General features: G+C 49.1%; 1 protein-coding gene across 1 annotated transcript; it reads right to left on the bottom strand.

The window, feature by feature from the left end:
- Window positions 1–466: 466 nt before the first annotated feature.
- On the bottom strand, window positions 467–2,249 carry LOC147692413 (uncharacterized). The gene is made up of 3 exons (XM_086939527.1): window positions 1,830–2,249; window positions 735–1,641; window positions 467–534 (listed from the first exon to the last, which is right to left on the bottom strand). The coding sequence occupies exons 1-3, from the start codon at window positions 2,247–2,249 to the stop codon at window positions 467–469; spliced, it is 1,395 nt and encodes a 464-aa protein (XP_086795653.1).
- Window positions 2,250–11,830: the final 9,581 nt, after the last annotated feature.

The following is an 11,830-nucleotide window of genomic DNA, read 5'->3' as shown; positions in this document are numbered from 1 at the left end:
AGATCCGACTTCGGGGCATTCACCACAAACCCCAGGTCCTGGAGTAGGGCAATAGTCATGGTCAAGTGCGACCGTAGACGATCCGGCGACTGATCCATGATCAGGATGTCGTCGAGGTAGATGATCATCCGGACCCCTCTCTCGCGTAGTGTTTCCACCACCGGCCGAAGGAGCTTCGTAAAGCACCATGGGGCCGACGAGAGGCCGAACGGGAGGGCTTGGAATTCGTAAACCTCCTCGTTCCACAAGAACTGTAGGAAGCGCCTGTGAGGGGGAAAGATCGGTACCGTGAGATACGCGTCCTTCAGGTTCAGACGGACCATCCAATCCCCTTGTAGGAGAATGTCTCGGAGTAGATGGATTCCCTCCATCTTGAAGTGGCGGTAAACCAGCCACTCGTTGAACTCCCGTAAATTGATGACCGGGCGGAACCCCTTGTCCGTTTTCTGGACCAGAAAGATGTTGCTCAGGAAACCCGCAGGGTGCAGGGGCGTTCTTCGAATCGCGCCTTTTCTGAGGAGATCTGCAATTTCTCTGTCGACAAGAAGTTTGTCCTCTGAGGAAAAAACCAAGGGACGAGGGCGAACCCTCTGGTGGGGAGTGCCATAGAATTCTATCCTGAAACCTCTGACCGTCTGGAGGACCCACGGGTCTGAGGAGATCTTGCTCCAGTTGTGGAAGTGGTCCCGAAGCCTCCCTCCCAGAACGGATGGGGAAAAAAGGGTAACACTCACCGGATGGGCCTCCCGGTGCGTTTGCACCGCCGTGGTAACCTCTGCCGCGCCCTCGGCCGGCGCCTCTACTAGGGTAAAAATTCCCCTGGCGACCGTCGTTCCAGCCGTTGTTCCGGCGCTGCTGGGCCTTGTTGTTAGGGCCTTGCTGGGGCTGACGGCCGGAGGAGCGACCCCGTCCTCGTCCGGCCCCTGCAAAAACCCGTCCAGGAAAGATTTTCTTTATGGACGTTTGTGCTCTGTCGAGTGCAGAGAAAGTTGTCACGAACTTGTTCAGTTCTCGAATAAAAGGCTCCCCAAAGAGCCTGCCTTGTGCAATAGGGCCCACCTCCGACGTGGCTAGATCTCCGAGTTTCGGATCTATCTTGATGAGGAGGGATCTCCTCCGCTCTGCCGCCAACGCACAATTTGCGTTCCCCAGGAAGCATAAGGCTCGCTGTGCCCAACCTGCCACGACCTCCGTGGACATCGGAGTCCCCGACTCCTTGGCCCTCTCAGCCAACTGGATGATCTGGGTGACGGGGCCCACGGCGTCCAGGAGCTTATCCTGGCAGCTGCGCCAGGAGCGATCAATACCCTTCCTGGGGTCCTTCATGAATTTGGCGAAGAACGCATAGAGTTTTTCATCAATATCAGGAGTGGCCGCCACTCTTCCCTCCAGCTTAGGTCGAGGGCATTCACCCCGCATGCGGGTCCGAACCTCCTTCTCCAGAGGTTGACGTACTTTACCAGCCACATACGCCGCTACTTTGGGGTCAGGGATCCATTCCGACGAACGCGGATGGTAGATCCTCGACGGATCAAACATGTCCGGGACTTTATCATCCCCTTCAAGCGACTCTGAGGAATGCGACGCGGGGCGCCAGGGGCGTCCCGAGCCCTCATCCTCATCGTCTGAGGAGGTATCGTCCGTACTTTACCAGCCACATACGCCGCTACTTTGGGGTCAGGGATCCATTCCGATGAACGCGGATGGTAGATCCTCGACGGATCAAACATGTCCGGGACTTTATCATCCCCTTCAAGCGACTCTGAGGAATGCGACGCGGGGCGCCAGGGGCGTCCCGAGCCCTCATCCTCATCGTCTGAGGAGGTATCGTCCTCGGTAACACCCTCTCCCTCCAAGGGGAAACCATCGTCCAGGTCCGAATTTGGGGCGACCTCGTCGCCATCATCTCCGGGGAAGAAGCCCTCCCGGCAGGGTAAATTTTTAAGTGTTCGCGCACTTTTGCGGAAGGAGTCCCTCAGGCGATCGAACTCCTCCAAGTGCCCCGCGTGACGCTTCGCCGACTTTCCCCCCCCCTCCTGCACGCCTTTGGCTCCGCGGTTCACAGGAACTGCGCCACTAAACACCCCGGGGATACTTTGAGTGAGGGCCTCCACACTCTCCCGCAAAGGAGCCAGCACCGAATCCAGCGCCTGCGACAACGCGCGGCCAACCGCCGGCGGCAGTGGTTGGGAGCAGCCAGGTTCTTCCGTCCCCTGAGTGAGGGGAGTCGACTGTTCAGCAGTCTGCATTGTGCGAGGGTGAGAGCACTAAACACCTTTACCAATTACAGAAGGTAGCCCCCTCGCCGGTGCTCCGACAGTACCGCTGTCAAGTATGGGGTGCGGTGACTGACAACCGCCACTAGAGGGCGTCGCGCACGAGGGCGCGCTTCTACACCGGCCAGGTGTCAGGCGAGGGTTGGTGAGTCAGGTGAAAAACCTTTCTCAGCGCACCGACCCGAGGGGCAAGCACCGCAGTCGCAGCCTTAACCCAACGGGAGCGCCTTACGGAGCTAAGGGGAAGCGACGACGCTCTCCACAGAGCCCGCGATGAGGGGAACGGCAGAGACGGCGCAAGCAGCGCCTGACGCACGTCGAACTGCCGAGGATCTGAGAAAGATCAAGCGCACTGTTAAGCAAGCGCTATTGCACAAGTAAACACAATTAATCCACACAAGACAACCAAGCGTCAGAAAGATAAAAAGGTTTGACTTAACTGACGAGCAGAGAAGAAAGAGGAATAGGAGAGGACATCATGGCTAGTTATACGGCGGACGGCTCCATCATTGGCTGTTGGTTACTATGGACACTGTTTCCCATGTGCTCATGGGAGTTGTGGTTCAATAAAAACGTTTTGATTGGTTTTTCTTTAAAGTGCTGATTATAATAAAGAGAAGAAAGGACTGCATAATCCTCGCCTCCGTCCTGACATAGAATGAGGTGCTATCATGTATATTGGTCCCAAGATGGCTGCCAACACTTCTTGGATGAAGTGCTGACAGCCAATCAGATCAGATGTGTGGTTAGGCTCCGCCCAGATATATATATTTTTTGAACCTAAATTACTCAAAATCCACTGGAGCACATATCTTGAGGCATAGCAAAGGCACATCGGGCTACCAGTCCCTACAATTTTGCCATGTTTTGTGGAAATCCATTCAGCCATTCGGGCTAAAAGTGAGTCCAACCGCCCTATGGAAATTAACATGGGGAAAACACGTTTTGGGACCCCCATTTTATCTCGGCCCCCGCTTGACGAATCCCCCCCCCCCCCAAACTTTCAGGGAAGGAGCGAGGCAAATTTACGGAAAATTACAGGCAGATTCCTCAACCGGCGCCAAAGTTATTCCCAATAGAATGTTGCGGATTTCCTATAGAAAACAATCCTAACTATAACTACCTACTGGCGACCGCCAGTAGGTAATATATATACATATCAGTTACACAAAGGGTAGCCCCAAATAGAAAAGACTCCAGGTTGATGCTTCTGCCGGACTTTATTGACGAACAGCTGCAGACATTATAAAACCAAGGTTGCATCTCCTCTTGCTGCCAGACGCGTTTCGGGTAATGGATCCCTTTCTCAATGGCTCGGACTGCATGACACTGGAAAGTTTTAGAGCACCAATTTAAACTCTCAGGGAACGCCTCAGTGGGCGGAGCCGATCGCATGGCCCTGTGGTCCCTGTGGGGCTACCCTTTGTGTAACTGATATTGAGCGGCTGGAGCCCAGCCGCAGAAAAGACCCACCGCGTGAATGCGGGCCTGCATTGGCGTCAACCGGCGTCATGCTGTTTTTGGGAGGTTTGTTTGCCGTGATGTTCAGCGCAAAACATGCAGCCTTGTTTAAAAGCGAACTTGTGCATCAACCCACTGGGGTCAAAACTGGGACTAAAGTGCTTAACACAGGAGACTCACCGGAGTAATACAGGCACTACAGGGACCACAGGGCCATGCGATCGGCTCCGCCCACTGAGGCGTTCCCTGAGAGTTTAAATTGGTGCTCTAAAACTTTCCAGTGTCATGCAGTCCGAGCCATTGAGAAAGGGATCCATTACCCGAAACGCGTCTGGCAGCAAGAGGAGATGCAACCTTGGTTTTATAATGTCTGCAGCTGTTCGTCAATAAAGTCCGGCAGAAGCATCAACCTGGAGTCTTTTCTATTTGGGACTACCCTTTGTGTAACTGATATTGAGCGGCTGGAGCCCAGCCGCAGAAAAGACCCACCGCGTGAATGCGGGCCTGCATTGGCGTCAACCGGCGTCATGCTGTTTTTGGGAGGTTTGTTTGCCGTGATGTTCAGCGCAAAACATGCAGCCTTGTTTAAAAGCGAACTTGTGCATCAACCCACTGGGGTCAAAACTGGGACTAAAGTGCTTAACACAGGAGACTCACCGGAGTAATACAGGCACTACAGGGACCACAGGGCCATGCGATCGGCTCCGCCCACTGAGGCGTTCCCTGAGAGTTTAAATTGGTGCTCTAAAACTTTCCAGTGTCATGCAGTCCCAGCCATTGAGAAAGGGATCCATTACCCGAAACGCGTCTGGCAGCAAGAGGAGATGCAACCTTGGTTTTATAATGTCTGCAGCTGTTCGTCAATAAAGTCCGGCAGAAGCATCAACCTGGAGTCTTTTCTATTTGGGGCTACCCTTTGTGTAACTGATATTGAGCGGCTGGAGCCCAGCCGCAGAAAAGACCCACCGCGTGAATGCGGGCCTGCATTGGCGTCAACCGGCGTCATGCTGTTTTTGGGAGGTTTGTTTGCCGTGATGTTCAGCGCAAAACATGCAGCCTTGTTTAAAAGCGAACTTGTGCATCAACCCACTGGGGTCAAAACTGGGACTAAAGTGCTTAACACAGGAGACTCACCGGAGTAATACAGGCACTACAGGGACCACAGGGCCATGCGATCGGCTCCGCCCACTGAGGCGTTCCCTGAGAGTTTAAATTGGTGCTCTAAAACTTTCCAGTGTCATGCAGTCCGAGCCATTGAGAAAGGGATCCATTACCCGAAACGCGTCTGGCAGCAAGAGGAGATGCAACCTTGGTTTTATAATGTCTGCAGCTGTTCGTCAATAAAGTCCGGCAGAAGCATCAACCTGGAGTCTTTTCTATTTGGGGCTACCCTTTGTGTAACTGATATTGAGCGGCTGGAGCCCAGCCGCAGAAAAGACCCACCGCGTGAATGCGGGCCTGCATTGGCGTCAACCGGCGTCATGCTGTTTTTGGGAGGTTTGTTTGCCGTGATGTTCAGCGCAAAACATGCAGCCTTGTTTAAAAGCGAACTTGTGCATCAACCCACTGGGGTCAAAACTGGGACTAAAGTGCTTAACACAGGAGACTCACCGGAGTAATACAGGCACTACAGGGACCACAGGGCCATGCGATCGGCTCCGCCCACTGAGGCGTTCCCTGAGAGTTTAAATTGGTGCTCTAAAACTTTCCAGTGTCATGCAGTCCGAGCCATTGAGAAAGGGATCCATTACCCGAAACGCGTCTGGCAGCAAGAGGAGATGCAACCTTGGTTTTATAATGTCTGCAGCTGTTCGTCAATAAAGTCCGGCAGAAGCATCAACCTGGAGTCTTTTCTATTTGGGGCTACCCTTTGTGTAACTGATATTGAGCGGCTGGAGCCCAGCCGCAGAAAAGACCCACCGCGTGAATGCGGGCCTGCATTGGCGTCAACCGGCGTCATGCTGTTTTTGGGAGGTTTGTTTGCCGTGATGTTCAGCGCAAAACATGCAGCCTTGTTTAAAAGCGAACTTGTGCATCAACCCACTGGGGTCAAAACTGGGACTAAAGTGCTTAACACAGGAGACTCACCGGAGTAATACAGGCACTACAGGGACCACAGGGCCATGCGATCGGCTCCGCCCACTGAGGCGTTCCCTGAGAGTTTAAATTGGTGCTCTAAAACTTTCCAGTGTCATGCAGTCCGAGCCATTGAGAAAGGGATCCATTACCCGAAACGCGTCTGGCAGCAAGAGGAGATGCACCCTTGGTTTTATAATGTCTGCAGCTGTTCGTCAATAAAGTCCGGCAGAAGCATCAACCTGGAGTCTTTTCTATTTGGGGCTACCCTTTGTGTAACTGATATATATATATATTACCTACTGGCGGTCGCCAGTAGGTAGTTATAGTTAGGATTGTTATATATATATATATATATATATATATATATATATATATATATACATATTCACGCTCTAACCACGCTCTAACCCCTGCAGGTTCCGGGAGCACTCTCAGACAGGTTTTCTAATACGAGAAAAATGGAAACCTTGAGTGGAATATATATATCTGACGTTTTTTGGGACAATAAACTAAATATGCACTAGATTTGGGTCCGTGTCTTGTCTACGGCGGGCGGTGGCGAAAGGAGAAATGCTCGTCTGCGCAGTCTATATATATATATATAATTTAATACAGTTAAGGCACACAATGCATGCATGACTCTCTAATCCTACAGTGAATGCACTTTAATAGTGATGTCAAGTGCAAATCTTTACAATAATATAGTTAGGCCACACTGAAAACATGTGCTAAATTTGCTGCTCCAATACCAATCCAGCAGAATCAGTAATTCCAAGGACAGGAATATCAGGGTTTGAACGAATACCTTTGTGGTGAACACCCACTCCCTTTTCCTGTTAACCTCACACAACTCATTTGGCTCAGCACCTTTCAAAAGCTGTCTTGAATGACTTCAAGGTGATAGTATGCATCACAGACATGAATCTGAAATGAAGTCAAATACTGATTTTTTAAAGAAAAAACACTCAATGAACCTCATTCCAAGTGGCCCAATAAACCCTATTCCGAATTCTGAAACAGGATTACAAATTCAGAGGTAAAATCGCAGTCCTAATTCCACTCCCATCCTGGAGTTTGCATCAACACAATCCTGGAAACATAAGAAAGTGGAAAACTGGCAAAAAACAAGTAACCGCTGTGGTAACAGTAATTCGGGGTGTGGGGGGGATACCAATGCTCCATATCCAGATCACTATGTTATAATATTTTGACTAAAATGTGGTTTTGCCCCTCAATAATCAGGGCATGTGACAGCTCTGCAATCTCACAAACGCTCAGATTTTTCTGAAGTTCAATAAATGTCTTGTACGGTGCTATTAAATTCTTTGTAAATATTAAGCTCTGTTCTCTCATCGGTTTCCATGAATTTTAAATTCTGGTTCATGTCTGGAAGGCTCAGAAGGTACCCTAGATAAAATATGTCCTAGTTCGTATTGTATTGTGAGATGAGGGCATTATCTGGGTGGAAGGCAAGCTACTACAAAGTATTTTTTTTTCTGCTAAATTTAGTGATACTCAATTGTCTCGTTTTACACAAGGTAATACATCCACCTAAGGACAGGGTCAGTTCTAAATCAGTTCCACAATACTAGTGCAAAATGCGAGCCTATTCTGCCTGCGCCTTGCAATGAAGTTTAGAATAGACACTCTAAAAGAGACCCCTAAGGACGGCTCTGATCTGAGTGTTCGAGAGTATAGTCATTCTCAGCATTTAAAAGGCTCACCTTGAAACAGTTATCCTAAGAGCATACGATTTATTCTAAGAAATTTGCAATGTTGCAAAAAAAAGGCAAATCAATTTTTTACCATTTTGTTTCTTTTTAATACGGAAGCAGTCAAATACTGATCAAATCAATGTGATGTAAATTTATCTCACTCATTTAAACCTTAAAAATCAATTTACATGGGTGATCGAAGTTTTACCAGGTGACCCCCCAGAGCACTGATAACGTTTGAGTAATCCATTTTGGACTCAAATGTTAAAAATTGAACACATTGATTTTGCATCACCGTTATCCAATGCATAACATTTAAAAACTGAAGATTATTGATTTTGGATATTTCTAAATTTATGTAATCAGAGAAAACATTGAGAAATGTGCCTGGTCCTTCTATTGCCCTGGTGCAACTATACTTTGCTCAATTCCCTATTTCACCATTAATGGTGCAAATTTGTTTGTAATGTTTCCCCACATCCTTGATGTACAGCAAGTCAACACACTGTGAAGTCCACATGGTCGAGACACAACAGTGAGGTAGGAATTCTGTAAACTACCACGAATCATTAAAACTTGGTCTATTTGGCCAGGGAGCCCTAATCTACAGAAAAGCTAAGAGTCATTTTCTGTTAGGTACCAAACTTAAAAATGTGTTTGTGGATATAAAAAGACAGTGGAATGATTGCTAAAATGCAGTGTGGATGTAGGTCATGTGTTCCAGTGAAACTCTCAAAGATGAATAGTCTGATAAATGCTATCACATGCTCACCTGTCTCACCTTTGTTCCTTGAAGTAATAAAAAAGAAAAACTGAAAAACTGGTGGAAGTAAGATATGACCACCCAATAAACTACTGGTAGGGAAATGCACACATGCTCGTTGGTGGGCCACCTAATAATAATTCTGCCCTACACATATTATGACATGCCTGTTAACTTGCAAAACAATCTCACTGTGTGGGGAGGGGGCAGGGCCTTGTGCCAAGAACTTTTGAACCCCATCATGCCCCAAGCCCCCCCCCCGCCCCCAAAGGCTTGCTGGTGCCAATGTCTTGGGCAACCCTCAATGGATGTCAACAGTTCAAAGCCTCTCAAAGTGAGCTGGAAAACCACTATTTACAGTGGTTTTCAGCTTGTTTTCCCTGCCCCCATGTGATATTGGTTCCTCACTGGGAGACCATATGATGGGAGTAGCTTTTGTGTGTCACATGGTGGCACCGTGTGAGTCGGCATGTATGTTTTGAAGATAACTTCAGCAGAGAAGGTGAGTGAGCAGGTGGCCTGCCAGGTCAGCAGAGGCTGTGTCCTCTGTTCCTCTTGTGAAGGACCGCCCACCAAATTTAAATAACTTTACAAGGCAGGTGGAGGTCTCTGTGGCTTTGGTGGTGTTGCTGACGAGGCAACTCCACTTTTTTTCACACTCTTGGCAAGGGATCTTTTGCATTTTAAAAAGGAAGCAAAGCAATAGCCCTGAGACATGCAAGTTTTCTGTCAGTTACCTACCAGAACTATTAAGCCTTGCATGGCGGTGCAGTGTTGGGAAAGCAACCTTCCCTAAATAAGTCATGTCAATCAATCAATCAAACAGGGGTTTGTAAAGCACACTACCCAGCCGTAAAGGTCTCAAGGCACTGGGGGTGGGTGTGGGCAGCTCCGTTAGGGTCAACCGAAGAGCCAGTTCTTGAGGTCCTTCCTGAACTGGTGCAGAGATGGGCTTCATCGGAGGTGAGGGGGGAGTTTGTTCCAGTCTTGTCTGCGAAGTAGGAGAAGGATCTTCCACCTGCTCTGGTCCTTTAGAAGCGTGGGACAGTGGCTAGGGAGACGTCGGCTGAGCGGAGGTTTCTCTGGGGGCATGGAAGGTGATTCGGTCATTGAGGTATTGGTGTCTGATGTTGTGGAGGGCCTTGTAGGCATGCATGAGCAGCTTGCAAGTTATTCTTCTTTCAACGGTGAGCCAGTGGAGGTTGCGGGTGTTGGATGATGTAGTTGTGTCATGGGATATCTAGGATTAGTCTGGCTGCAGCATTCTGGACGGTCTCAAGTTTGAGGGGGAGGTTTTTTTATCACGGTGTAGAGGCCATTGCCGTAGTTTAGTCTGCTGGTGATGAGTGTGTGACTGATGGGTTTCATGGGGTCAGGGGGATCCACTTGAACATATTGCATTGTATGCGGAGGGTGTTGAAGCATGCGGAGGAGACGCGTTGATGTGGTGATTCATAGTGATTGATGAGTCCAATGTGATGCGGAGATCGCATGCATGGTCCGTTGGGGTGGGTGGGTTTCCAAGGGTGAGGGGCCACCAGGTGTCATTTTATGAACGGGGGGGCGAGGATGAGGACTTCTGCTTTCTCCGAGTTGAGTTTTAGTCAGCTGTTCTTCATCCAGGTCGCAACGGCTTTCTTCCCTTTTTGGGAATTGTGCCTGGTGATGTCGGGTTCCTTGGTGCGGTAGAGGATGAGATGGGTGTCATCGGTGTAGGAGACGATGTTGAGCCCATGGTTTCTGACGGTGAATGCGAGAGGGCCATGTAGACGTTGAAGTGTGTGGGGCTGAGGGAGGATCCTTGGGGTACACCGCATCGGATCTCTGTCGGTTCTGGGAGAAAGGGCGGGAGTCTTATTCTCTGTGTTCTGCCTGAGAGGAATGATTGTAGCCAGTATAAGGTCTTTCCTTGGATACCACCATCGTGGAGCCTTGTGGCTAGTGTGTGGTGGGAGATGGTGTCAAAGGCTGCTGATAGGTACAGGAGGATGAGGGCTGCCATATGGCCTTGGCCGAGGAGGGCACGCATGTCATCGGTGGTGGTGAGAAGGGCAATCTTGGTGTTGTGGTTGCTGCGGAATCCAGATTGAGAGGTGTCTAGTATGTATTTGGTTTCTATGAAGTGGTGATAGCTGGCTGTTGACGGCCTTTTCGAAGACTTTGGCTCCAAATGAAAGCAGTGAGATGGGCCTGAAGTTCTTGAGGTCCGTCAGGTCTAGGGAGGGTTTTTTTTAAGAGGGGGTTGACTTTGGCACGTTTCCAGTTGTCAGATAATGTGACTATCTGAAGGGAGCAGTTGATAGTTTGGCGTAGCTCGGGTGCAATGGCAGTGGCGGCCCTGTGGAAGATGTGCAGCAGGCAGGGGTCAGATGGTGCTCCGGAGTGGATGCTCTTGAAGGTCTTTAGAGTGTCTACTGTTGTGAGAGGGGTCCAGGTGAGAAGGATCTGTTGGGTGGCGTCATTGGGGGTGGGGGTTGGGGCGGTGCACAGGTCTTGGTTGTCAAAGTTGTCATAGAGTGTCTTAATCTTGAGGTGGAAGAAGGAGCTGCGTCTGTTGAAGATGTCTTGGGAGGGAGGGACGTTGGTTGTTTCTCCTGTTGGGTTTGGTGAATTCTTTAATTATGACGAAGAGTTCCTTGGAGTTGTGGGCATTGGAGAGGATTCTGCCTTGGAGGAAATTCTTCTTTGTGGATTTGGTGAGTTGGTTGTGTGCTGTAATGGCCGATTTGTAGGTGGGTTGTGCCTCCTAGGTTTTGCTGTTTCTTCACGTCTTTTCCAGTCATCAGCAGGAGCGCTTGGATTCTTGAAGAGTTGTGGTGAACCAGTTGGCTTTCTTGTTGTGTTGCCTCATGGTGTTGCCAGTGGTACTGTGACATGATGACCTGTCGAATGACAATCTGTGGCAGAGGGACTGCAAGGTCAAAAGTTCATGGCAGAAGAGCTAGCACTAAGCAAAGCGTGTGGAACTACAATTTTGGCAGTGCTCCTGTTTCACCAAGGTATAAATGACCGCCAATATTCATAATTATCTATCATAGTACATGCCCATATTCTTTCGTCTCAAAATCCATTGCTCAAGGCAGCTTCTGGTCCATCAGGTACAGTAGTGCATTAATGAAGATGCACCAGTTCATCAGAGATGTAACCAGGCTATTCTGACATCCCAGGTTACATAATGCCACGAGCTCGGTTGAGGTTTCACCATGTCTCATTCTATCCAAGAAATTTGAGGCACTTCCAAATGTTGGTAACTTTCCTTTTTGCATAGGACACTATCCCTATTGAAAGTAAGTTTCTGTTTTTCTCTTACTCATGTTACATAGGACCTAGTAGGCATGTGTGCCAATGATGAAGGATTCCCCCACTCATCAAGTTTGGCACAGATGCATGGACCTACCGCAAGAAGACAATTGGGAACATTTTGAGCAACCTGCCGTGGTTTATTTATTTTGTGGAGGTCTCCTAAGGTGAGATAGGTTTTGTGCATGTAATAATCGTATTGAATATATTTAGTTCTGGAATTTTCAAAGATAACC

Source organism: Lissotriton vulgaris, chromosome 9 (genome assembly GCF_964263255.1).
Source record: "Lissotriton vulgaris chromosome 9, aLisVul1.2, whole genome shotgun sequence".
In the NCBI taxonomy this organism is placed as follows: domain Eukaryota; kingdom Metazoa; phylum Chordata; class Amphibia; order Caudata; family Salamandridae; genus Lissotriton; species Lissotriton vulgaris.
The sequence above is the reverse complement of the archived record's forward strand: the minus strand, read 5'-3'. Positions and strand labels throughout refer to the sequence as shown.

Bases quoted from the DNA above. Each gene is read 5' to 3' on its own strand.
- LOC147692413 (XM_086939527.1), bottom strand. From the start codon at position 2,249: ATGCAGACTGCTGAACAGTCGACTCCCCTCACTCAGGGGACGGAAGAA. The intron at 1,642-1,829 runs GATACCTCCTCA...TGGTAAAGTACG, and splicing joins GAGAGGGTGTTACCGAGGAC to GACGATACCTCCTCAGACGA. The intron at 535-734 runs GTGAGTGTTACC...TCTTGTCGACAG, and splicing joins CGCACCGGGAGGCCCATCCG to AGAAATTGCAGATCTCCTCA.